Genomic DNA, 27,621 nt, shown 5'->3' on the forward strand with positions numbered 1-27,621 from the left:
CTCATGGTTTGTGGGTTCGAGCCCCACGTTGGGATCTGTGCTGACAGCTCAGAGTCTGGAGCCTGCTTCAGATTCTGTGTCTCCTCCTCTCTCTGCCCCTCCCCCACTTGTGCTCTGTTTCTCTCTGCCTCTCATAAATAAATAAATGTTAAAAAAAAATTTTTAAATAAAAAAAGACATACAGATGGCCAATAGATACATGAAAAGACGTTCAATATCACAAATCACTGGGGAAATGAAAATCAAAATCACAATGAGACGTCTCTTCACATCTTGTGAGACTGACTAAAATCAAAAAGACAAGAAGTAACAAGTGTTGGCAAGGATGTGCAGAAAAGGGAACCTCCATGCACTGTTGGTGGGAATATAAATTGGTGCAGCCACTATGGAAAACAGTGTGGAGGTTTCTCAAAAAGTTAAAAACAGAAATACCACAAGATCCACTTCTGGGAGTTTACCCCCTAAAAACCAAAAACACAGATTCAAAAAGACACATGCACCCCTATGTTTACCCCACCATTATTTACAACAGAAGATATGGATGCATTCTACGTGTCCACTGATAAAGATGATTTGGTGCATAAACACACACACACCCACAGAGCAATGTTACTCAGCCATAAAAAAAAAATGAAATCCTGACATTTGCAACAACACAGATAGACATATATGGTATTATGCCAAATGAAATAAGTTGGAAAAAGACAAATATCATGTAATTTCACTTGTATGTGGAATCTAAAAACCAAAACAAATGAACAAAGAACAGAAACAGACTCATAGATACAAAGAAAAACCTGGTGGTTGCCAGACGGGAGGGGAGTGAGAAGAAGAGTGAAACGGGCAAAGGGGATTAAGAGGTACAAACTTCCAGCTATAAAATAAATCAATCACAGGGATGTAAGTACAGCACAGGGAATATAGTCAATACTACTGTAATAACTTTGCATGGTGACAGACAGTAATTACACTTTTCGTGGGGAGCATTTTTTAATGCATATAAACGTCAAATGACTACACTGCACACATGAAACTAATATATTGCATGTCAACTATACTTCAATTAAAAATAAATTTAAAAAAACACATTGGTGGGTTAAAGGAGAAAGTGAGGTCAAATCTGCAATTCCCTCTGTGGCTTCAGCAGAATCTATATTTTAACTGAATAAACCTCCCAAAGGAACATTTATGTTCATGATTGTTCATTTAATTACTTCTGACTCTCTTCATCCAGAAGAAAACTTGTCTAAACATATTACCCCGTTTGCTTTGCAGCCATAATTCTAAACTGCATGTGATTCTACTTTTTTACCACCAGATTTTTGGAATCTGGAATCTGAGTCTGTACTACTACTGATGAGCTTCCACTGACATTTTATTCCGAATCACTAAAAGCATTAATATTGATTGGTGGTGATTCACAGCCTGTGCTCAGGAAAATGCATCCATCTTATCCAAACTGTGGATTAAAGTGCCCCAAACTTTTGTACTTCTGGAAGATATTCACTGGACATAAATCACATCTCATCTCTACCCTGTGAAATGCAGGATTACAGGTTCACAAAATCTCAGTATTAGTGGTTACAATAATTTTAAAAAATTAAAAATTATTAGTCGGCTGAGCGTCCGACTCTTTCTTGATTTCAGCTCAGGAGATCCAGCCCCAAGCTGGACTCTGCACTGACAGTGCAGAGCTTGCTTGGGATTCCCTCTCTCCCTTTCTCTCTGCCCCTCCCCTGCTTGCTCCCTCTCTCAAATAAACATTAAAAAATATATAAACTCATATTTTTACTGAACACTTAGGACCAAGAATGTGCTATGGATTTTCTGGCCTATTTAATAGTGAACTTCCTCCTCACCCCTGTCCCCAGCCTGAGAAAACAGCCTCCAACAAAGAACAGCAGATACCCTTTTGCTCCCCTTTACTGAACAAAACATAAAGAAATTAAAAAAAACATGGTGGTACTGCTCAAATATTATCAACTGATCTTTATTTCACAAAATTATTTCCATTAAAATTATTTCATATGCCACTTTTACTAGATACTATTTAAATGAAACACAACTGGCAAATTCACAAATTACCCGCTTTAAGTCATTTCCTTCTACTCTGAGGTTACACATCAGACAGCATTTGTTCCCAAGCCTGAGTAATGTTCTTATATTGATATGAATTTGGACTTTCATATTAGGTTGAATACGCATTACACCAAAGGAGCTTCTGAACCATCTGTCACACCTGTCCCAGACCAAAGCTTAGATCTTCTGTGACCTTTTGTGGTTTTCCTCAGCCCATTACTGAATCAATTAGCCAGACTCTGAAAACCATAGCCTACAGGGGATGAAGTCTACTGTTATCACAAAGGATAATGAAACAATAAAATTCTAAATATTCTAGGAAATACGATTTTAAAAATCAGGAAAAGTTCTGTATGAGACCTAGATTACTTTTCTATTGCTGCCTTAACAAATTATCACAAACTTAGTGGCTTCCAACAACACAATTTTATCACCTTGATTATCTATTGATCCTAAGACCAACAGGTCTCAGGGGGCTTACCCTCAAAGCAGGGCTTTGTTCCTTCTGGAGGCTCTGGGGGACAATCTGTTTTCTTGCTTTTTCCAGCTTTTAGAGGCCACCTGCATTCTTCGGCTCATGGCCCTTGCCTCCACCTTAAAACCAGCAACCAAGTTTTTCTTACAAGTTTCTTTGACATTTCTGCCTCCCTCTTCTACAGTTAAGGACTCCTGTGATTAGACTGGGCTCACTCAGATAATCCAGGATAATCTTATTTTAAGGTCAGTTGATTAGCAACCTTAATTCCATCTGTTACCCAAACTCCCTTTCGTGTCCTAACATAGTCACAGGTTCTGGTGACTGGGACAAGGTCATCTTGTCCCAGGGTGACAATGGAGGGGTCATCTTGTCCAGGGGGAGAATGGAGGCTCATTATTCTGCCAACCACAAACCTAATTCTATGTTTGTAAAGTTGAATACACAATTTCTTTTAGAGAATGCTGTCTATCTAGCAAATACTTTTGATGGGCCACTCTAGTTATGGAAAGGAAGTCTCAGGGCAGAGTCCAGTGGGCTAAGGCAGAAACAGCAGGAATCACTCCAAGGAATACAGTGGTTAAGAATCATGAGGTTTCAGAGACAGCTGGATAAGGAAGGGCAACTGTATGGAGGGAAGGACCCTGTCATGGAAAGTTGGTCAGTTGAGAAATCCCTGAGGGACAAACAGCCAACAAGTTTGAGAACAGGGCTATTAAATATTCAACCAAGACCTTGGCTGTGCTATATATGTCCGATCTCTCCTGCCCTGGTTCTGAATAAAAATCCCCAAACCGTCTTGTTTGAGTGGAGACATCATGAACAAGGGAAATCACACCAAACCAAACACAAAAACAAAAAAAAACACAAAAACCCTTGCAGACAGATTGAGGGTACTGGACATAGGGAAAAGGGGCAGAGTGGCACAAGCCGATGTTGTTTAATTTACAAAGGAGAGAAGCCCAGTTAACCCAGGACACTCAGAGAGTAAATCCTCCTGGGACTGCAGACTGCTGCAGGACAGAGACCTGCTACCTTGACAATGATCTGCACCGGTAAGAGCAGCAGAGGTAAGATTAAGTCCATTCTGAGGACACTGCCCATCTTGCTATCTTGGCTGTTCAACCTTCTCTGGCTAGACCCTGCTTTAGGAACAGACTATACTAAACCTTCCCCTCAGCCAGCAGATCTCTTCAGCCAATGGGGATACACTGAGTTTGAAAGTCAAATCCTAATAAACACAGATTATTAATACTAAATGGCAGGAGGAGAAAGGTCTGACCATCACATCCTAATGAGAACTATCACTATGAGGACAAGACAGTGGACAATCAATCAGCCAGTCTCCAGAATCACCCAAGAGATGGCTGAGCACAATCTTCCCTGATAAGCCAAGGCAGGCCCTAACTGTAGTGTGATCTCTCAGCAAGGTAAAAACAATTAAAGCAGACAGTATAGGGAGTAAATTCCTGTAGTGTTGATCAAGGCCAGGAGAGATTTATTCCCCTGTGAAAGGACAAGACTCTCTGAAGGAGCTAACTCAATTGCAGAACCTTACCTTCTAGGCAATTAGATGGCCTCTCCCATTATGTATCTCAAAGTTGAATCCGTCAAAGGCCCAATTCACCTTCTGGCTGATGTGCCCACCTGAGACATTACTAGCATAGAACTGTAGGACTCTCGACCTAGCCAGTGTTTATTAGTCAGGGCAGGCCTGCCTCACCTCTACCCACCCAGTGGGACAGTAGTCGACCCCACGTTTGTCTCACCAGCATCTGCTCTTCACTCTTCCTTTCTGACCTGCCTGGAGTGCATCTTCGTCCACATGCCAGGGGCTGGCTCAGAAATAGGCATATGACCCACTGCTGGGCAATGCGTTATGATGAAAGGTCTTCTGGAAGTTTCCTTGAGTCATAAGGTTTTTCTTCTTCCTCTGGAATGTTCTACTGTCTTGATATCCAACTTAAAATTGGTCCAGCCCTTCTTCCACCAGCTTGATGAAGCCAACAGGATGGATGGAGCAGAGAGGAGAAGAATGTTTCTTTGTTGAGCTGATGCATCAATTCCCTACATAAGGACTTCCTGCCAAGTGAGAGACTAAATATCCTGGCTGTTTAGTTGGGCTGCTGAGCTGGGATGACTATAGGCGTCAAGTGATGTGAAAATGTCCCACTCATAAACTGTATGTTGGGATGCAAAATGCTAGGTGAATGGAAAGAAGGTGGTCGTATCGTTCAGGTCATTGTACCTGGAGCTCTGTGGGGCTGCCTATAGAGTCTAGGCATGGAAATGTGATCATGAGGAGGCAACTTCCTGTGTCATCCTCCACACATCCTGACACCTCTGCCACATAAGTCACTTAGGATTCTGTTCCTCATGGTTGCAAAGAATATAATAAACAGATCCCTGGGAATTTGTCATTGGTTCACAAAGACTAACAGTCTCTCTAAAAATGCCTTTTTCAGAATTCAGTTAAGAGCATCAAGACTAAATCCAAGCTCAGCACTGAGGATGGAAAGCAGGAAGTCAGAAAAGGCAAAACTGGTTTAGAAACACATTTCCTAACAGCAGACGAAGCTCAGTCACATCTGCTTGGTGACAATTCAGACCCCCCTTTGCCAGTAGCTCCTCCAAGATGGGAAAAGAAAAGGAGTTTGCTCTTCCCTGTTTATCATTAATTCTACTTCCTGTTTGGGATTTAGACATCTAATAAAACTTCTGTTTCTTCAATCAAAAGAGATTTCAATCTCCAGTGAGTATTCCTGGTAAAGTTCCTTAGAGGGGGACATTCAGAGTAGTGAATAGTGACAGAGGGCTTGGGGCACAAAGTACAACACTTGGCACTTACTGGTTGGGTGAACCTGGGCAATTTTATTACTTCATCCCTGAACCTCAGTTTCCTCATCTATAAGATGGGGATAATAGCACCTATTTCATAATTATTAAGATTAAATACATTAATGCAGGGGCAACACATTAGTATGTACGTGGTACATACTAAGCACTCAAGACATTTAGGTATTATTTATATATGCTGATGTCTTCAAACAGGGATGGAATGCTTAATACAGAAAATAGGAAGTGTGAGCCACTCACATGTTCTCTTGACTTCTGAAACATGAGCTTCCCTGACCTCAGTTCATCCAAGCACATGGGCAAAGTTTTCCTTAATCTCTGCAGAGGTTTGACTCAAGACAACTGTAAAATGGCTTTCATTTGCACAACTGAATAATAAAAGCAATTCTGGCTGTTTTGAAGGACAAGACAGTAGAGTTTAATCTTCAAATTTGATGGACTTGGAAGCATTTCTGTCAATATAAAAGATTTTGTCTGGGGTGGTGGAGAAGCCAAGGCCAGCGCCACGGCTGTACTTCCAGCTCATGGCCCGGTCGTAGTCCTGCTGGAGGTTCTGCCGCAGAGTGTCGGCCGCCTTCTTGTTGAGAGCCATGTTGGGCCTTCCGGTCATGTTAGGGGGGCGGCTGAATGAAGGTGACACATTTTTAAAGCCACCCATAAGTTTGAGAAATTTCAGTTTCTGTTCCTCGTTTTCAAAACCAGCAGTATCCCACTGGCCAAACTGAGTTCCCTGTGTTAAAAGAAAAAGGTGGTCATTTTCCTGGTTTCCAAAGCCCCATCCTTTCCCCAAGCCCAGCCTCAACAAGGAGGATCCAGCTGATTAAATGCTCACTGTGGCACAGTGCTCACAAGCACATCAACAGACTATATTTTTCATTCTAACAAGAGCCGTGTAAGGAATACTGTATTTATTTTCATTTTACTGCTAAGGAAATGAAGGTATGAAGACTAACTGGGGGCACAAGCCTAATCAATGACCCTGCCAGAATTCCATCTCGGGTCTGGCCAACACCAGGGCCCACCTTTAAACACGGAGCTGCCTATTTGCTTCATTCCTCCCCTAACTCATGGCAAAGAGTATGGCACACCTCACCTCACCTCCAACCACTTCACCTCCCAGCTGGCCACTCTGCCCTCAGGTTGCTGTCAGTTGGAGGGAAGAGGAGAGCAAGTGGGAATCTGAAACGCACATTGCTTCCCACGAGCACTGCGCTTTATAGTGGGGGGTGGAGGCCCAGGGGGGTAAAGGGTCACACAGCCAAGCCAGAGGCTGAGCTAGTCCAGGACTAAGGGGGTCCCAATTCATGTCCAGAGTACTCTACCACCTATACATGAGTCACCCATGTTCAAGAAAATGCAAGACAGCTCCTAAGAGCGGCTGCAGAAGAAAAGACCCCTTTCCTTCTCACACCTGTGAGACAGCAAGAAACCCAGCTCAAGAAAATTATGACTTTGAAGTCACACAGACCCAGGGATCAAGCCCGCCCTGGCTGACTCTGTTCAAATCACCTAACCTCTCTGAGCCTCAATATCCTCATCTACAATACAGAACTGTAATACACCTCTCACAGGGCTTTAACTAATGATCAAATCAGGTTTTTACACCAGCAACCCAGAGCACAATGCTTGGCATGCTTTAAGTTCTCAATAACTGGTCATTCTTCCCACCCCACCCCGACTGCTGACCTCCATGCTGCCTGGGAACTTTCCACTTGCAAGACAAATGCCAGCCTAGCACTTACTTCTAGATCAGTTTTGGGAGAATACTAAAAACCAATCGTTGTTACACTTGCCCTGAGTGAATCAGTGATGAATTCTTCCAGTTTCATAGCGGCCCAGATGGAGGCATAATTAACAGCTTCCCAGGCCTACAATTTCTAGAATGAGAAACCACCTCTGACAGCCCTGCACTGGGTCTGAGGAAACTAGCTCTTCCAAGGGCTGCTGACCCACTCAAAGGGGCCCTCCCACAGGGGCCTACAGCCAGTCTGGAATCCTCACCACAGGCCTCACCTGTCAAGTGTCCCCAGGTCCTGGGAGGCAATGCCACCTAAAGTGTCCCCAGCAGATGCCAGCCCCTGTGCCCTAGGATCCCCATCAGGTCCTTCTAGGTACCGCCTCTGGGGCCACTAGCTGCCCTGTTTCTTGCCTTCCTCAACTCAATAAGGATGTTCTATCAGCTCTGCTCAGCTCAAGAGGATGGAAAGAGTAGAGACACCCAGAGGGAAGATACATAACAAAGGCCCTCTCCATATCCCACTGGGCGAGAGTACAAGTCCCATTTTACAGATGTGGAAACCGAGGCTCCAAAAGGGGAAGTTGCTTCCCTAGAGTCTCACAACGAGAAAGTGGCAGAGCCAGAAATTGAACTCAGGTCTTTGGATCCAAATTAATTGTTCTTTCCTGTGTTAAACTGTGAAGGCTTAAGACAGGGCAGGAAAGCAAGCCTTCCTTGTCATCTAGATCCTTCTTTCCCTCTCCCCAATCCAATTAACTATTAGCAAGTCTTGTTGGATTGTGAAGCTGTCTCTTCTCTCTGTCCTCTGCCACCATCCCAGTCCTCAGGCCTGCAGGCCGAGCCTCCTAACCAGCTCCCCACTTCCCCTACACACATGCCCTCCAGGAGCTCTCACTGCACCTAGAGTCTCCGTACAAGCTTCCGGCCACAGCAGTCGAGGTTGGCCTGGTGTAGTCCTGCCCACAGCCCCTCTCACCCTGCTTCAGCCTGACTTCGTGTCCTCGCGCAGTACTCCCTCCTGTCCCATCTCCTCAGGCCTGGTTTGGAATCTCCCATTCCAACTGGACCTTGAAGGCAGTCCTGAGAGAGGCCTGCCACAACATAGCTCTTGCCTCTGCCACCTACCCTGGTCCAAGAAGCCTTCTGAGGTCACTATCCACTGCTGGAAAGCGCTTATCACATGCCCTCAGAGACCAATGTGTGGGACATCCCATCCATCCAGAGCTGGAGACAAAGGTTCAGGATGCTTCTCTGGCTTGGCCAGCTCTCTAGGAGGTAGGCAAGCACCCCTTCAGAAGGAGGAAAGTTAGCTCAAGACAAGCTTTGCAGTCAAGAGAGCCCAACGGCAGACTGGGACAGCCTCTGGGGCCTGGACTCCCATGGTCTTGTCTCCCATCACTCTGCTGCTCATGCCACAAGGCGAGGAAGGAGGAGTCAGGATGCCGGGGTATGTCACCCAGCAGAGCCAAAGCATTGAACTTACTGTCCACTTCCTTGGTTCAGAAGCTTCCGTTTTGCCCGACTCACGATCAATCTCTTCTTGCAAGGCCTTTCGCCTCACCTGAGCAAGGGAGAGCAAAGAAAAGAGGGAAATGGGACACAGAAGTTTTCCTTTGAGCTTAAAACAGAGCACAGAGATAGGGCAGGAGGACAGGACGGTGGCAAGAGGGAGAGGAGCTTTCCTCTGCTGCAAATTGGGGCAGGCATTTGTCGGGAACAATCTTCTAAGCATCCCAAGGCTGCAATCCCTTGACCTAAAATGGGCAGCCTCATTTATTCTTTTTTTTTGCCATTCTTTAAGAATGAACTTTCCTATAAACTGAGCCTTATCCACCTTCAGCAGAACATTTTTGTCTGTAACAGCCATAGTGGGTGGAAACTTCCCCAAAGCACACTGCCTGAAGCCCTGCCTTCCTATACAGAAGATACCGTAGTTAACTTTCGGGATAGCATTGTTTTCTAGAAAGAACACTGGAGTGAGGCAAAGGCTAGTATGAAACTTAGCACTTAGATAAGTCATTTAACCTTTTTGTACTTAGATTCATTCATCTGCAAATAGAAATATCAGCTACCTTGGAGGATAAATGGCAGAAACAGAATTGTGCTATGATGTATAATAAATACATATTTGGTTGTCATCCTAGTTTCTGCAGAGAACTCCTAAACCCCTTGGGATTTCCAAAGTGAGGAGAGCAATCAAGGTGTCTTATGCTATGTAAATGAGGAGAACTAACGAAGAAAAGCACCTGAGGATGGGGGCTGGTTGTCAGGTGAACCAACCCCATGACCATAGGGGGTTGGAACTTGCAGTCCCCCCTCCAAACTCCAGGGAGGGAAGAGGGCCTGGAAGCTGAATCAATTACCAAATGGTCAATGATTTAATCAATTGCACCTATGTAATGAAGCCTCCATAAACCTCCCAAAAGAGCAAGATGTTCAGAAAGCTTCTGGGTTGGTGGAAAACATGGAGATTTGTAAAGAGTGGTATACTTGGAGAGGGCATGAAATTTTAGTGCCATTTCCCCATACCTTGCCATATGTATCACTACCATCTGGCTTTTCTTGATTTGTATCCTTTTATTATAAACCAACAGTCTAGTAAGTGAAATGATTCGGAGTTCTGTGAACTGCTCTAGCAAATTAATAGAACCCAAGGAGGGAGTCATCAGAACCTCCCATCTATAGCAGGCTGCCGAGGGGTGGTAGTAGCCTGGTGAGACTGAGTCCCTAACCTGTGGGATGTGACACTATCTCCATATATATTGTGTCAGATTGGAGTTGAATTGTAGGACACCCAGCTGGTGTCCAAGAATTGCTGGTGTCGGAGAACCTCCCTGCCCAACATTAAATTGTTGGGTGCAGAATGTTAAGAACCCAATAGAGTGCCTGGTACACAGCAGGTACATCTTATGCAATGCTGCTAGCATGGCTCAAGGCCACCATCAGCATACTAATGACCCTGCTGTTTGATATAAAAGCTTCCAGGACCAATATCCCTGACAAACAGATCAAAAGTCCTCAACAAAATGTCAGCAAACTGAATTCAACAATACATTAAGAGAATCATTCACCATGATCAAGCAGGATTTATCTCAGGGATGCAAGGATGGTTTAATATCCATCCTTGATATACCATATTAACAAAATGAAGAATAAAAATCATACTCATCTCAATACATGCAGAAAAAGCATTTGATAAAATTCAACATCAATTCATGGTAACAAATGTCAATAAAGTCGATACAGAGGGAACATACCTCAACATGATAAAGGCCACATAGTTAACATCATACTCAATGGTGAAAAGCTTCAAGTTTTTCCTCTAAGATTAGAAACAAAACAAGGATGTCTACTCTCATCACTTTTATTCAACACAGTACTGAAGTCTCGGGCCCAAAGACAAGAAAAAGAAACAAAAGTGATCCAAACTGGAATGGAACAAATGAAACTGCCACTACTTGCAGATGACATGATAATCTATATAGAAAACCCTAAAGACTCCACCAAAAAACTATTACAACTAATAAATGAATTCAGTAAAAGTTGCAGGATATAAAAACAATATACAGGAATCTGTTCCATTTCTATACACTAAAAACAAACTACTGAAAAGAAAAATTAAGAAAACACTCCCAGTTACAACTGCATCAAAAATAATAAAACACCTAGGAATAAATTTAAGGAGGTGAAAGAGCTATACTCTGAAAATTTTAAGACATGGATGACAGAAACTTGAAGATGACATAAATAAATGGAAGGATATACCATGCTCATGGATTGGAAGAATTAACATTGTTAAAATGTCCATATTATCCAAAGCAATCTACAGATTCAATGCAATCCCTATCAAAAAACCAATAGCATGTTTCACAGAACTGGAATGAACAATCCTAAAATTCATATGGAATCACAAAAGATGCTGAATAGCCAAAGTAACCCTGAGAGAGAAAAACAAAGCTGGAGGTAGCACAATCCCATATATCAAACTATACTACAAAGTAGCAGTAATCAAAATAGCATAGTATTGGCACAAAACCAGAGATCAATGGAAGAGAAGCCAGAAATAACTTATAGGTCAATTAATCTATGACAAAGCATCCAAGGATCTAACAATGTGGGAAAGACAGTCTCTTTAATAAATGGTGTTGGGAAAACTGGACAGCTACATGCAGAAGAATGAACTGGACCACTTTCTCAGACCATACACAAAGATAAATTCAAAATAGATTAAAGACTTAAATGTGAAACCTGAAACCATAGGACCCCTAAAAGAAAACAAAGGCAAAAAATTCTTGGTAATATTTTTCTGGATCTGTATCCTTAGGCAAGGGCAATAAAAACAATTAGAACTACAACAAACTAACAAAAAGGCAACCTACTAAATGGGAGAAGATATAGCTGACCCTTGAACAAGTGGGGATTGGGGCACTGGCCCCCTGCACAATTGAAAATCCACATATAAATTCTGACGCCCCCAAAATTTAACTGTTAGTAGCCTACTGTTGACTGGAAGTTTTACCAGTAATATAAACAGCTAATTAACACAGATTCTGTATGTTTTATGTATTACATACTATAATCTTACAATAAAGCTAAAGATGTAATTAAGAAAATCAAAGGAAAAAGTACATTTACAGCACTGTATTGAAAAAATTCGTGTATTCATGTACTCGTGCAATTCAAACCCATGTTGTTCAAGGATCAACTAATTTGCAAGGATAAACATATCTGCAAATACTATATTCGATAAGGGCTTTATATCCAAAATATATGAAGAACTCATACATGGGGCGCCTGGGTGGCTCAGTTGGTTAAGCGTTTGATTCTTGGTTTCAGCTCAGGTCATGATCCTGCAGTTCATGAGATCAAGCTCCAAGTTGGGCTGTGTGCCGATAATGGGGAACCTGCTTGGGATTCTTCCTCTCCCTCTCTCTCTCTCTCTCTCTGCCCCTTTGCTGCTTGCATGGGCATGCTGTCTCTCTCAAAATATATAAACTTAAAAATCAACTAGAAAATGGGCAGAGGACCTGAATAGACATTTTTACAAAGACATACAAATGGCCAAAACATGAACAGATGTTCAACATCATCAGGAAAATGCACATCAAAATCATAACAAGGTATGTCAAGCCAGTCAGAATGGCTAGTATCAGAGACTGGAGGTAACAAGTGTTGGTGAGGATGCAGAGAAAAGGGAACCCTTGTGCACTGTTGGTGGGAATGCAAAGTGGTGCAACCAGTATAAAAAAATAGTATGGAACTTCCTCAAAAAATTAAAAATAGAAATACGATACAAGCCAGTAATTCCACTTCTGGGTATTCACCCAAAGAAAAGGAAAACACTTAATTTGAAAAGATATATGCACCCCTATGTTTATCCCAGCATTATTTACAATTGTCAAGATATGGATGCATCCTATGTGTTCACTGATAAATGAATGGAAAAAGTTGTGGTGTGTGCGTGCACAAACATGCACGTGCATGCACACGCGCGCGCGCACACACACACACACACACACACACACACAATGGAATATTATTCAACAGTGAAAAAGAATGCAATCTTGCCAGTTTGCGACAATGTGGATGGACCTACAGGGTATTATGCTAAGTGAAATAATTGAGACAGAAAAAAGACAAATACCATATAATTTCACTTACATGTGCAATCTGGAAAACAAAACAAAACAAAACAAATGACTCATAAAAACAGACAACTAGTGGTTGCCAGAATGGAGGGGTATAGGAGGCTGGGCGAAACAGATAAAGGAGATTAGGAAGTACAAACGCGTAGTAAGTCACAGGGATGTACAGTACAGCATAGGGAATACAGTCAGTAATCTTGTAATACCTTCGTATAGGTGACAGAGGGTAGCTACACTTATTGTGGTGAGCATAGATTAAAGGATGTAATTGTTGAATCACTAGGCTGTACACCTGAAATATAATATGGTATGTCAGCTGTACTTCAATTAGGAAAAAAAGCATCCAGGGTCTCCTTCTCCCTCATAAGGGTTCAGGTATAACTTTGACCCAATTTGTGCCCTTTCCTCCTCCCTTCTAATCTGCCACAGGCTGCGAGACAAAGTGACCACTTATGTAAGTTGAAAACTATATAAAACAAAGTGACAACTGTAAAAATGACAGAAAAAATGATAACATATTCCTATAGTGGAGCCATGCTCCAGATGCAGAGTGATACAGATGTGCCTAAGACAAAATGAAATTCAATTCATCAGTTAAATGATAAAAATTAAGAGAATGGTCTACATAACGTAGCATGATTAGACAGTGCTTTAAAATTACACATAGTTACAAAGGAAAAATCTAGAAAAATATAGTAACAAAGGGTTAACAGTGAGTGACCATTATTAGGTGATAGGATTTCAGGTCGCATTTTTTTTTTTTTTGGTTGCAATGTTTTAACATAGTGAACTTTCAGCATTTACAGGGCAAAAAGGCAGAGGTAAAACAGAAAGCTTCACTTACGTTGAGGTAATCTGTCACCCATAACGGTTAAAAGTTTCCTTAAAAATTGTAAACAGTAGACACAAGTCAGCAGCAAAGGGGCTGCTGGTGGGCATCTCCCATAAGAAGTACATGGGCATGAGGACTCTCAGAGTTCTAGCAGCTTGCTGCATCCTGAGCCGGGGAGGATACCTGCGAAAGGAACTGAGGGAAGGGGCCCAGAGCCCAGAGAGGCAGGGCCCCCCCGCCTCTGTCCTCTCAGTCCTCATTACAGTTAGCCCTGACCCTGGGGAGCCACATGACTATGACCTGCAAAAGGCTGGGGAGCTCCCATTTCTAAGGGGTTTGTGCTTTGTGCCAGGCCGTGGACTGGGCTCTGTCAGCATCCCCTTACTGATCGGCATGGTCCGACTTCCGATGCCCCTGCCTCCAGGGAGAGTTCCTTAGCACTCCAAAGGCATTAGGTTTGGAAATTCTGTGACATCTTCTAGGCTCCCACATACTCAGCTCACTTCCTAGTAGTCACTGGTTTCTTTCTCTCCTGGAGTAGAAGGGCCACGAGACAGGGGTCATCCCTGCATCACACCCTGTTGCTTCTCTCCAGCAGTTACTTGTTGACAAAGCGTGAGGATGTGGTCAGGGTAACGGGTGCCCCTTATTAAGCAGATATAAGACAGGCCCCTGCTGATTGCCTCACAAACATGACTGCGTCTGGTCTTCACAGCCACCTACACGAGAGGGTCAGTAAGGTCAGTGACTGCCCAAGGATGTTAGTAATGGTCCAAAGCCAAGCCTCTGCTGTTACCACTGTCCTGCCTGGCCTCATTTGGTCCAGGATCATACAAAGACCCCAATTCCAGAAAGTCATGCTCCTTTATAGGATACATCTACCTACAGATCCAGGCACGCCAGAAGCAGAAGCTGAGCCACAACAGAATAACTTCTCTAAGTGCTCCTGAATTGAGGACAGGAGGTGGCAATGCATGGGCCTGGCTGAGCACATGTTCCCTGCCCTGGCTGCAGTTCCTGGAGTCATACTCCTGTCTCTCCTGCAGCAATTATAAGGGAAACACTCAGCCTGAGATTCTCAATGATCAGATAGCCCCTCAGCCAAAGCTGTGGTAGTGAAAGGGTCTCCCAGCATCAAGTGGGGAAGGCCACAAGTTCCCTGCCACTTGAGGTGTTCCAGAGCTGGCTGGTGGCTTTTGGGTTCCTTGACACCTCTGGGACCAGGATCTTGTTGCCCAGGAGGAGACAAATGTGTGCCTGGTGGGTGGCAAGACATCTGGGAGGGGGATGAGGACCTGGACCGTACCTGGTCTATGTGCGCCTCATCCATGTTGCCTTTCTTTTCCAACACCACCTCTAAGTCTGTGTCAGGCTCCTGCACAAAAGGGCAAAGGGAGGAAGAGTCAAGCATACGATGGCCTCTGCCCCAGCAGCCCAGCAGGATGAGACAATGATAATCCAGAGAAGTCCCAAGACTGCAGCACCACCTCAACCCCTGCCACCAACAGAACTTCTGACATCCTGTCTTCCACATTTCTGATTCTCCCCTCAAGACAACGGCACTGACCTAACATATGAAGAAACTAAGATTCAGAGAGGTGACAGGACCATCATGAAGTAACCCCCACAGCTCAGGGACAGAACTGACACAGGTCTCCTGACTAAGGCTTGGCACACCTTTCCTGCCACAGACATCATCTTATCTCCCATGGCACCACACCAGCAAGAGAGAGGCCAAGGGCCCTGCTGATGGGGGTGGAGGGACAGACTGGCAGGGGACAGGTAAGCCTGGGGCCCTGATTGGGGTGAGGGTGGGCAGGGCGGGGACCCTGCCAAGCAAACCTAAATCCAGTTCTCTCCTCCAGTGCCCACCCCCACTCCAGTCCTAGTCATTGCCTTCCCTCCTACCTGGACAACACAACAGTCTCTAACTCCTGCTTCCTCACCCCCTTCCACCCCAACCCTGCTCCATTATGCACAACAACTAGGGTGAGCTTTAAAAACTCAACTGGAGGGGCACCTGGCTGGCTCAGTCAGTAGAGCATTACAACTCTTGATCTCGCAGTTGAAGGTTCAAGCCTTACATTGGGTACAAAAATTACTTAAAATAAAATCTCAGGGCCTGGTGGCTCAGTTGGTTGAACATCTGACTCCTGATTTCAGCTCAGGTCATGATCTCGTGGTTCATGAGTTGGAGCCCCAAGTCAGGCTCTGCAAAGTCAGTGCAGAGCCTGCTTGGGGTCCTCACTCTCTCTCTCTCTCTCTCTCTCAAAATAAATAAATAAACTTAAAAAAAGAAAAAGGTAAATAAAATAAAATCTTAAAAAAAAACTCAACCGGATCATATCATATATACACCTTAAACTTGCACCATGTTATATGTCAATTATATCTCAATTAAAAAAATAAAAATTTTAAAAATCAGATCACATCACCCCACTACTCCCCAAAACTCTCCAGGGGCTCTTATCCTATTTACACAAAAATCTAGACTCCTGTGGCCTCTATGGTCTCTATTCCTTGGCCCCTCCCAAACTCCCAGCTTCTACTACCCCAGTCTCTGCTCCTTCCAGGGCCTCTGCACTGTTGCTCCCTCTGCATGACCCACAGCCAACAGCCCTCACACAACTCAGCTCCCATGTGGTGTCCTCATTGGGCCTGCCCTGGGCATGTTTGCATGTGTCAAACTTGCTCACTGACCTTAGCTCCCATGGGACCCTCTAAAAGTGAGACCCCAGGCCACTTTCCCTGATCCTTTGGTCATGACAACTGCCATCTTTTCGCAGCCTTACTTTAAATGTGCTCTGCGCGGCACCCAGCATCACATGTGATGATCCCTGGAAGGCTCTGTTTACTCACATCACCCATCCAGACCCTGAAGATGTGTGCATTTCCGACTCAGAGGGCTGTCTGAGGCAGCAGAGCCCCCACAGCAGGAGATGTTAAACAGAGGGGACCAACCTCCTTTCACTGAACTCTGGAAAGAAGGGATTCTGATGGGGGTTGGGCTCCCAGCCTCTGGGGTTCCTCTTGGCCCCAAGAGCTTCTGAATGAAAGAGACCAGTGAAATAAGTCTAATGGACTAGGACAAAACTGGGAAAAATCCAGAAACCAGAACTGCCTTTTGTAGGCCCTGAAAAGGAGGCCGCCCCTGCCCTCCTCAACCCTATCAAGCTGAGCTGAGGGTGCCCAGACACTTCCTGATAACCTTGCTCCAGGGGGCTCATCCTTCAGTTGGTATTAATGGAGCCCCCTCCAGTGCCAGGGCCATCCTTCAGTAACAACTCCATACACGTTAGCCATCATTCTTACTTGAGGACCACAGGGCAGTGGCTGGTCTGAGCTTACCTAGCTGGTCGGTGCAGAACTGGGAAGAGAACTCAGGGCTTGTTCTAATAGAAGACAGTCACTTCTTGGGCTCTAATGGCTCTACCATCTATGGGAAGTTACAGGGCAGCTTCTGAGAAAGGATGAAACTTCCAGTTCCAAAGCCAGACTGGGCTGCAAGCCCACCCTGACAGGTAGATGATCCTGATCAAGGTATTTAACTCCTCCCTTAGTATCCTTGTCTGTTAAATGAGGATAACGACAGCAGCCATTTCACCAGACTGATGTGAGGATTAAACGGGTTAATACATGGGGAGCGTTAGCCTACCGCCAGGCACACAGTAAGTGTTCAACATCAGCCTTGGCTACCCCAACAGGCCAGACATCTGCTTGGAGTAGGACACATACCATCTCATTTCCCCCTGCACATCCACTCATTCCAAAAACAGGAATGAAGCTGTGGTCCTGACACAAATAGAGGCAGATGTGGACCTGTGGAGTCCAAGTGCTCTGGCTCATCTCCTCCCTTCTCTCCCCCACTCAAGGAAGCCTGTCAGGATGGAGACAACGTATCTCTGTTGTCTTCGCCAGACCATCAACTATTCTCTTCCTCCGGGTAATTAGGATTGGGTTTTCCTCCCAGGAATTGTCTTCCCCCCCAACCTCAAACAGTGGGGTTCAGTGGGACTAATACCCTAGTTCCCTCCCCCCAGCTTCAGATCAGGGCTTCCAGCTTGGGTGATCACCTGAGGCATGTGACAGCAGCCCTGAGAATTTTCTTATAATCGTTTCAGAGGGGCTACAGTTCTCCCTTTGGGGGTAGCCTAACTACTAGGATGAAATCCTGGAACTGCTGAGACTGTCTTGCTATGGGTAGGAGGTGGGAGGTGCCTGTCTGTGACTAAAACCCACTAGAAGAAAAAAATACAAAGCCCAGAGCTGGGGAAAGCCACGAAGGCATCTCCCGCAATCCAAACCTATTTGATCTCTAAATCATGTAAACGGAGCACAGAAAATAAACTCAGATAGGCTTGGACACCATGTTATCTCAAACTATTTGGTTCCTGAGTTTTGGACAGCAAGTGGCAAGAGTTCAGAAAGAGAGTGATTCATCTGAAAAATTTATATCTATTCAGACCCTAAGTGAAGATAGTGAGAAGTTGGGTAAAGTTTCAATAGCAAGGGATACCTTTATTACTGAGAATAGAGCATGAGTACCTGGATCCAGCCATACCTGAAACTAAATAGCTTTTAACCTTTCCAGTTACATATCTCAACAAATACCCTTTTCTGGCTGAAGTCAGTTCAATCAGGGTTCTGGCAGCTACAAGGGGGAGTGCCTGTGTATGAATGCACACACACACTCCCCACTTCCACCCTTATTCACCCAAGCAGAGTCTACTTCTGAAGAAAAGCTTACCTCTTTACAAGGCTCTCCTGCTACTCTGCTCTCTTTCTCCTTCTTCTTTTTATTCCTCCTCAGAGCTGGCTCCTCAATGCCTGGCTGCTCTGCCTTTTTCTTGGCCTTCATTTTCTTTTTTGCAAGGGACTTGGGGTTATGTTCTATTGGGATGTATTCTGGAGCCTCAACTTTGACTGGCTTCTTACTTCCTTTCCTGGGGATGCCCTCAATGGACTTGGAGAGCTCAAGGTGCCCTAGGGAGGTGTCTCCCTTCTGGTGGATTTTCTTTTTCTTCTTCATCTTCACATTGTGCTCCCTGGGGCTCTCCTGCTTCCGTTTCCGCCCTGAGGCTGTCTGCTCCTCTCCATCCTTCCCCACCAAGCAAGCATACAGAGAATCCCCAGACTCACAGAACCAAGGGTCCTTGGCTGAAAAGGCTGCAGCCTCCTGGGCCTTTTTCTCCTTCTTGTGTTTTTTGGGCTTCTTGCCGATGCTGGTCACCTCCTCGCCCTGTCTGGGGTCCGGGAAGGTCTTCATTCTCGAGCCAGGGGACATGGCCGGAGGCCATAAGGACTTCCTCTTCTTTTTCTTCTCCCCACCTTGGAACTCAGATGAACCAAGAGCCTGCTTCCTGGGGCTCAGCAACTTCTCTGTCCGTCCGGCACGTAATGTGGTCTCAGGTTCTAAGTGCTGTTCACTGAGGGTGCTATGTCCCTTCTTTTTCTTCTTTTTCTTCACTAGAGGCATCTCAGATGCCTGTCCCAGCACCACACTCTTTGAGGGGGATGTGGCTTTTGTGGGACAGATCTCAGTGAAATAACTGTCACTGTTTAAAACTGAGTATTGAGTCTCTAGTTCTTTGACCACCTTCTTCTTCTTCTTTTTCTCTGGGAGCCCAAGGCCCAAGTCTCCTTTGTGGGTTTTAGTGATCATTCCTGAAAAAAGAAATGGTACACGTTATCCCCTACCAAATCCCCGTGTACAATTCAGTTAGGTAGTACCAAAAACCACGTTTCTTTTTTTTTTAATGTTTATTTTTGAGACAGAGCATGAAAGGGGGGGCGGGTCAGAGAGAGGGAGACACAGAATCTGAAGCAGGCTCCAGGCTCCGAGCTGTCAGCACAGAGCCCAATGCAGGGCCCGAACCCACGGACCGTGAGATCATGACAAGGGCCAAAGTCGGACACCCAACCGACTGAGCCACCCAGGTGCCCCAAAAGCCATGTTTCTGAGTGGCTAGTCTGAAATGTTAAGGGATGGAAAAATGTGATCAAAGAAGTAGAATGGAGTTTAAATTTAGACAGGCCCAAGTTCAAATTGAAACTGCTCCCTCACCTTAAGCTAATCATCTAGCCTCCCTGAACATTAATTTCCCCATCTAGAAAATGGGGGTAAATAACACTTCCTTCTCAAAGGAAGAAGTGATCCATGCAAAGTGGTACACTGTTGATTCCTTTTCCTAACCCCCCTTCTCAGATCTCTGAGCCTAGTCACCCATTCCAACAAATTTACTGCCTACCCTGTGCCAGCCAGGGAGGATATAATTGCAGTCAAATCAGAGAGACAATTTCTGAAGGGGACAAAAATCCTGAGGTGAACTCTTCCTGCCAATTCCCACCAGAGGCAGTAACTGTGGCACAATTAACTCCTTACCTTGGTTCACCTAAGTAGCTTTTCCTTTGTGTGTGGAAATTAACTTCCCCCACCTGCACGCTGGATGACTTACCCTCCTAATTACCTTCCCATGTGGCTAGTAGTATGAGCAGGAGCAAGATATGGAAGGAGCCCCAGCTAGGACAGACAAGACCTGGGTTCAAATGGTGACTGACACTCTCTTGCCACATAGTGTTGGCTTATCCGGGCCTCAGTTTCCCTATCCATCATCAGGGACCGAACCAGATCAAAGGCTGCCAGGGGGAGAAGGTGTGGGGGCCACACCTTGCCTGCTTCAATGTTTTTAAATTTTCAAATTACCAATATTTAACAATTGGAGATGACACAGAGCAACCTACAATGTCCAGCTTTTTTGGGGAAATGTCATGTAGGCAACTGTGCGAGGGCCCTCAAGTACACTTCAGCTTCCAGCTAGGCTACTTCTGTCACTCATCACACCCCAGTTCCCATTGCTCCCTGAACTAGGTGACATGGAGACACCCAGGGAATCCAGAAACAAAATATCCCCCAGGTTTGGACAGTGGGAGGCATAGTTCAAAAGGCTCTCCATCCTGAAGCTCTCCAGACTCAGAACCCTGCGGGTGCAGACTGGACTTGACTCACCATTAGCAGCTTCAAGGAGCCAGGCCAGGACCAAACCATGACTCAAATTCATTTGTAACTCATGCCAGGAGCACCTGGAAAGTCAAGGGAACCCTCTCATTCATTCCTATCCTGTTTTCTGCTCTATTCCCAGAGCCTAGTTCTGTACCTGGCACATAGCAGGTGTTCAATAAATACTCACCGGAAAAAATGAATGCCAGAGATACAGAGATGAACAAGATAAAACACCTGCTATAGGGGTGTCTGGGCGGCTCAGTCGGTTAAGCATCTGACTTTGGCTCAGGTCATGATTTCACAGTTTGTGGGTTCAAGCCCTGCATCAGGCTCTGTGTGGACAGCTCAGAGTCTGGAGCCTGCTTAGGATTCTGTGTCTCCCTCTCTCTGTCCTCGTCCGCTTGTGCGCACTCGCGCACTCTCTCAGAAGTAAAAAAACAAAAAACAAAAACAAACACTTAAAAACTGTTAAAAAAAAAAAAAAAACACCTGCTCTCAAGAAGGTGTAGGAGGAAAAGATGTGTGATAATGAAGACACAAGTGATAACATCAAGGTTAGTGGTGAGGTCAGGGCAATGGAGTTAATCTAATCTGACCCATCAGTTGTCAGTAAAGTTTCTAGTACAGAAGTTTCCAGCTTGGGCAACTACAGGACGGTGGTGTTAAATCCTAAGAAAAAGGAACTGAAGGAGGGTGATTAGGGGCTGCAGGAGACAGGCTGGTTTGCATAGATGCCTTGAGATATCCAAAAGGAGACTGTCCAGTGAACAGGTGGATATGTGGGTCTGAGGCTCAGGGGTGATGGGGCTGACATAGATAAGAAAAATTTAGAAATGTATGGATGATAACTAAGCCTCAAATACAACGAGCCTAAGACAACACCTTAGGGAAACAGGAGGGCAGAGGAAGAGGGACCTGCAAAGGAAGAGAAGTCGGTGCAAACCTAGAGAGGGTGGAGTCAAGAGAGCGGAGAGCGCCTCAGGTGGGGGAATAGTCAAGAGACCTGTTTAGAACAAAGAAGGCAAAGGGGGGCTGTGGTCAATTTAATCCCCTTAAGCTTCCCTCCTCTTTAGCACTGAATATCTTCCTCTTCAACCCAGCGAGTCCAGATGTATTCACTCTAAGGGAAGAGGATGTTCCTTACAGTGTCTCCAGTAAAAACCAGCACTTTCTCCAAAAGCGCTTTTAAAATCTCGCGGTAGCCTCCTGAGGACCGGTGTGAAGGCCCCATCGCACAGACTTGCTGAGGCTTCGAGACTTCAATTTACCAGTCCTAGGTCCTAAAGCCAGCAAGTGGCAAAAAAAAGATTCGAACCCAGCCCGCAGAGCCTGTGCTCTGCACAATGAAACCAACACCCCACCACCACGGCAGGTTCACTAGCGGGAAGCAAGGGAGCCGGGAGGCGAAACGGACCCTCTAAGGCTCCGCAGCGCCAAAGCTTCCGCGCGCATACACACGCGCGGAGGGATTACCCGCGATCCTGGCCCCACTCCAAGGCGGGAGAACTTCCAGAAGGCGGCGGCCTCAGGCCGGAGCGAGCGCTGGTGGTTGGTGGTGTGGATTTGGGGCGCAAGTCGCCCGCTTTTCCCTTAGTTTGCCCCGCAAGTCCCCAAGCCCAATCTCCAGACCCCGCGCCTCCCCGCCTGGGCCGCCCCTCAGCACTCACCCTCAGGCCAATCTTCCCCGCCTCCACGTGAAAGCCAGCTCCGCCGCGACCCGGAAGTTAATCTCGAGTCTCTGGCTCGCCCCCGTGAATTCTGGGTCCTTCCGGGTCGCAGCCCTGCTGGGAGGGCGGTTGCCTTGGAAACCGTGGCCATGGCGGCCCCGGGGCGGGTGAGTAGTCGCACCGGTCCTCGCGAGGAACCGGCTGGCTCTACAGAGTTGTCGGATGCTACCCGGACGCCAGTGCCCACCGTGTCCCCCGTATCCCCCGAGCTACCCGTCTCGCCCGGACAGGGTGCGGAGCCGCTGGGCAAGAACCTGTGGGAGCAGATCTGCGAGGGTAGGCAGTCCGGGCCGGCAGAGAGGGGCGGGACTCGTCAGGCTGGGGCCGCGTTTTCTGGGCGCTTACTTTGAATGGCTTTCTAGCAGCCGCGCCGCAGGCCCGCCGGGCTTTCCATTTCACGCATGGGGAAACTGAGGCACCGAGAGGTTTGTCCGAGATTACGCAGCACAGTCTCCAACCTTGATCCGTAGTCAGATTAAAGGCAGGGAAGACAGGGGAAAGCGGAACAAGGGGACCCCGTGGTGGGGACTGTTGCTCTCAAACCTCATTTAACGAATAGGAAAGAATCTTGGGGCGGAGAAGGCGAGCTCGATTAAAACGTAGGTTCCCAGCCCCTGCCCCCAGATCTCTTAATCAGATGCAGGAAATCTGTGCTTGTAACGAGCATCCTAAGTAATTCTGATGTAGTCTGTAGCCCACAGGTTGGGTAAGCGTGGTCTATACAGACTTGGGTTTTAATCCTTCTCCCATTTCTAATCTTCCTTAAAATCCTCAAATAGAGGTTAGCCCAACTTCTTTTGTGGCCCTACACATAGGCTTGGTCATGAGGCCTTACAATACTCTTCACATGTTGAGCAAGTTACTGCCCTCTCTGTAAAATGAGCATAATGATGACACCTATTTTATGGTATTAGGAGCGTTGCAGCTAAACAGTCCTAGAAAGTGCTTAGCAAACTGCCCGATTTCCAACAAGAGCTCATTGTTAGCTCTTGAAAAAATAATATTGGGTGGGTCTTTTTCTCCTGTAGGTTGTAAGCTCCTCAAGGTCAAGAACTCAAGATTTTTCATTCCTGTGGCTACTGTCACTACCTCAGCTGTGTGAAACAGCATTGCCCAGTAGAACTTTTCAATATGGTGGCCCTACTGATTCATCATGTTGTACACCTGAAACTAATTTAATGTTATATATGAGTTACATCTCAATAAAAAAAATATGTGGTAGCTACTAACATGGTTACTGAGCACTTGAAATGTAGTTAGTGTAACTTTAGTACTCAGTTTTTTTATTTTAAGTTTAACAAAGTTAGATAGCCACTTGTGGCTAGTGGCTACTATATTGGACAGTGCAAGCCAGTAAATGTTGAATGGAAAAAAGAGTGCATGCATCAGTATATGGGATCAGATAGAAGGAGAGAGAGCAAGGAGGTGAAACAAGTGGAAAAATACAGAGGAGAAAGAGAATAGTTAGTGGACACAGTTGATCGATACCTCAGCAGCTGTCTGTTTCACCTGAATCCAGTGTTTGAATTCCTTCTCCAGCATTACATTATATTTAGAAAAATCTATTTCATCTTGAATGTCCTCCTTATAATTTTTTTTTTTAATGTTTATTTATTTTTGAGACAGAGACAGAGCATGAATGCGGGAGGGTCAGAGAGAGAGGGAGACACAGAATCGGAAGCAGGCTCCAGGCTCTGAGCTGTCAGCACAGAGCCCGACGCGGGGCTCGAACTCACGGACCATGAGATCATGACCTGAGCCGAAGTCGGACGCTTAACCGACCAAGCCACCCAGGCGCCCCAGTCCTCCTTATAATTTGATCCTTTGATCCTTGCCCCCTTGGTGCCATGGCCCAAGTTGATCTCACTCTACCATAAAGAATCCACTCTTATTTGAAGGTAGTTGTGGCTCTCTTTTCCCCAGGAAAGTGAAAGATATTTTGACTTCTCCAAACCAAACAGCTCTTCATAATACAGTTTATTACTCGTATGTTGTTAGGGAAACTGCTTACCTACCTCACAGGGCTGTTGTGAAGACTGAATAAGAAAATGTATGTGAAGATGCTTAGCACAGTGTCTGGCATTTAGAAAGTGCTCAATAAATGTTTGCTGTTGTTAACAAAGAAACATGGTTTGCACTGTGTTTTAGAATCATGGGATTTATTTTGGTCAAACAGCCCTGTAGGGAGAAAGCAAAGACAAAAGGTTTTGGTGCTCTCTAAAAAGCAAGTGAACTGATGCCGCTCACAAAGTGACAGAGTTACATCCAAAAGTTAATGAGGTCTGGTGTGCCTGGGTGGCTCAGTTGGTTAAGCGTCCAGCTTTGGCTCAGGTCACGATCTCACAGTTCATGAGTTTGAACCCCACGCTGGGCTCTATGCTGACAGCTCAGAACCTGGAGCTTCTTTCAGATTCATTGTCTCCCTCTCTCTCTGCCCCTCTTCTGCTCGTGCTCTGTCTCTATCTCAAAAGTAAATTAAAAAAAAATTTTTTTTTTAAGAAGTTAATGAGGTCAAAGGTGGTGAATTATATACTCAGGTGCTGTGATGATTATTACAACCCAGGTGAATAAACCCAATTTCTTAAACATTCTAACATGCAATTTTCTATAAGAGATAGTAAGATTTAGTGTCTCACGACAAACATGAAAAACAGACTTTGTGGTAATTCTATGTTTGAGGTTAAGTATTACATTCTATTAGTATATCTCCATTTAAAAAGCAAATTATTGGGGCACCTGGGTGGCTCTGTCAGTTAAGCATTTGACTTCGGCTTAGGTCATGATCTTGCAGTTTGTGAGTTTGAGCCCTGCGTTGGGCTCTGTGCTGATAGCTAGAGCCTGGAACCTGCTTCCGATTCTGTGTGTGTGTCTCTCTCTCTGCCCCTCCTCTGCTCACACTCTGTCTCTCCTTCAAAAATAAACAAACGTTAAAAAAAAATTTTAAGCTAATTATCACAGCAATCAGACCCGTCAGAAACTCAGTTTCAAGAAAATGAAATACAGAACAGGTAAATATCTGACTTAAGACTGTCCTATGCTGCTGCTGCTGTGTGTGTGTGTGTGTGTGTGTGTGTGTATATAAGTTGACAACTTACTTGTAAATGTTCTTTAATTTTCTGTCTCATCTTAACAGTGACGACTACCTCTGACCTTTGTATTCTCAAAGGCACTTGTATTATTGATAAATAAAGTTCCTTCACTGCCAAGGCTTCTAGTTAAATCTTACTTGTGACATGATTTTTAACTATAGTTTTAAGGAAGACTGAGTCAAAGTATCGCGAGTTTCCCATCTTCTATTTTGATATTGCTGTTACTACTCTCATCAGCATCCTCATTGCCATTGGTTCATCACTCCAAACCCTCTCTGGCCTCAATCCTTAAAGCTATTGTAAAATCGAGTTCCTCCATCCCAACTCCCAGATACCGGTATGGACCAGCTCTGAATGCCTGCTTGTAACCCTAGCGCAGCAGCTGAGTACAGCTGGAGAAAAATGACACCAAGAGGCTCTCACAGTGCCTGTCAATCAACAGCCCCCATCTGCTAGTCCCAAGTTTCTACTGCCCTCCTCAAACATTGTGTGATACCACTTAGTAAATGTAGGAGGCATTCACTGAGAATAGTAAGGCAATCAGAAGCAGGAAGGGGATCCTCCAACTTCCATATTACCAATAAACATAATTGCATCTGCATGCATGGAAGAAGTGTTTACCCTGCTATTCACAGCTCCGCCTACATCTGTGCTTTGGTACCATCCTCTTGCAATCCCAGGATCCTGCTCTGTCACCCCCTCTCCTCCTACATCTAACTTCTTTACTGGCTTTTGCTTGCAAACATCCTTTAGTCTGTCATCTTAAGGAAAAACTTCTCCCTTAGCCCCTATTATGTTCTAGCCCTTGTCTTCCCATTTTCTTCTCTCATCCAAGCTTCTGGAAAGAAGACACTGCCCTTGTTCATACCACTTTCATTCCTATTCTCTTAACCCAGCGCATACTAGCTCCTACTTATGTCATGGTTCCAATGAAATTATTCTCATATATTGTCAACATATCTACCCATGTTGGGAACTGTTTTAAATGCTGGGCCAGTAATGACTCTAGGCACTATTCTAGACACCAACAACTTTCCATCTCAATGAGTGTTACCATCATTCACTCAGCTACCCAGTCCAGAAATCAGAGATTCATCTTAACATGCTTCCCATTTGCTTTCCATGATCCCCAGTCCCTACAAATTCTACCTGCTTAACATTTGTAACCCCCATCTCCTCATCCTTGATTCTCATGGCGCTGCTTTAGATCAGGCCCTTACCACTTGCTATTTGGATTGCTGCTGTAGCTTTTTATTTGCAGAAGGCCACCGTCCAGACCATCTTCCACAGGAATGTCTTTAAAATTCAAATCTGATTACGTTATGCCATGACCTGCAATGATTTTCATAGCTTTCATGATAAACAAACTCTTTACCTTAATACCTAAGCCCTTTAATAATCTTTTGTTTGTTTGTTTGTTTGTTTCATCACCTACCATTTGTTCAAGTCATCCTAATGGCAACATTTATTGAGCTGCTTTTTATGTGCCAGGCACTGTGCTAGATGCTTTTCCTCTCATTTAAACCTCACAAGAACTCAGGGTTTTGCCTGTTGTACATATGAGGAAACTGAAGCAGATAGAGTTTAGGAAACTTGCCTGAAGCAAGTGGCAGAACCAGGCTTGAACTCCGATGTGTGTGTCACTCAAGTCCAAACCCTTAGGCAACATACAGCATGCTTCAAAGTGTAGACTGGGAGCACCTGCATCAAATCTAGATTACTTATTAAAATGCAGATTCCTGTGCTCTGTACTGGACCTAATGAGGTGGGACTTCTTGGGGGTAAGTTCCCAAGCTCTCCATTTTAAATAAGCTCTCCAAGTGAGGTACAAAGCACAGTACTACTCTCCTGTCCTGTGTATTTTTAGCCACAAGAAATTATTCCTGGGCACCTGGGTGGCTCAGTCGGTTAAGCATCCAACTCTTGGTTTCTGCTCAGGTCATGATCTCACAGTTTTGTGAGTTCAAGCCCCGCATCTATCTCTGCTAACACCTCAGGGCCTGGAGCCTGCTTCAGATTCTGTGTCTTTGTCTCTCTCTGCCCCTCCCCGGCTCATGCTCTCTCACGTGCATGTGCATGTTCTTTTTCTCTCTCTCTCAAAAATAAACATTAAAAATGTTTTGGGGGCACCTGGGTGACTAGTCAGTTGAGCATCTGACTCATGGTTTGTGAGCCCAATC

At 45.1% G+C, this 27,621-nt stretch overlaps 2 protein-coding genes across 11 annotated transcripts in view; one reads left to right on the plus strand and one right to left on the minus strand.

Moving 5' to 3' along the window:
- Window positions 1-1,963: 1,963 nt before the first annotated feature.
- Window positions 1,964-22,414, minus strand: KNOP1 (lysine rich nucleolar protein 1). 7 transcript variants are annotated; one of them, XM_019468739.2, is made up of 5 exons: window positions 22,293-22,414; window positions 18,373-19,289; window positions 14,932-15,000; window positions 8,632-8,709; window positions 1,964-6,140 (listed from the first exon to the last, which is right to left on the minus strand). In XM_019468739.2, the coding sequence occupies exons 2-5, from the start codon at window positions 19,285-19,287 to the stop codon at window positions 5,829-5,831; spliced, it is 1,374 nt and encodes a 457-aa protein (XP_019324284.2). In that variant the 5' UTR covers window positions 19,288-19,289; window positions 22,293-22,414; the 3' UTR covers window positions 1,964-5,828. The 7 variants fall into 7 exon arrangements, with proteins under 7 accessions (XP_019324284.2, XP_019324289.2, XP_019324290.2 ...); XM_019468744.2 differs by lacking the exon at window positions 22,293-22,414 and adding an exon at window positions 22,099-22,268; XM_019468745.2 differs by lacking the exon at window positions 22,293-22,414 and adding an exon at window positions 21,770-21,935.
- The window catches only part of IQCK (IQ motif containing K), a 124,550-nt gene continuing 119,326 nt past the window's right edge, over window positions 22,398-27,621 (plus strand). For 2 of the 4 annotated variants that reach the window (XM_019468748.2, XM_019468750.2), the window contains exon 1: window positions 22,408-22,628. In XM_019468748.2, the coding sequence (XP_019324293.1) occupies window positions 22,515-22,628 (114 nt within the window). In that variant the 5' untranslated portion in view covers window positions 22,408-22,514. Of the gene's footprint in view, window positions 22,629-27,621 lie in introns of all 4 variants that reach the window. The other 2 variants (XM_019468749.2, XM_019468747.2) reach the window with 2 other exon arrangements.

The sequence above is a fragment of the Panthera pardus genome, unplaced genomic scaffold, assembly GCF_024362965.1.
Source record: "Panthera pardus isolate Hobbes unplaced genomic scaffold, ASM2436296v1 HiC_scaffold_5, whole genome shotgun sequence".
NCBI classification, from domain to species: domain Eukaryota; kingdom Metazoa; phylum Chordata; class Mammalia; order Carnivora; family Felidae; genus Panthera; species Panthera pardus.

Bases quoted from the DNA above. Each gene is read 5' to 3' on its own strand.
- KNOP1 (XM_019468742.2), bottom strand. From the start codon at position 20,683: ATGAATTTGAGTCATGGTTTGGTCCTGGCCTGGCTCCTTGAAGCTGCT. The intron at 19,290-20,631 runs GTGAGTCAAGTC...TTCTTTTTTCAG, and splicing joins GCTCCTTGAAGCTGCTAATG to GAATGATCACTAAAACCCAC. The intron at 6,141-8,631 runs GTAAGTTCAATG...CTTTTAACACAG, and splicing joins CTGAACCAAGGAAGTGGACA to GGAACTCAGTTTGGCCAGTG.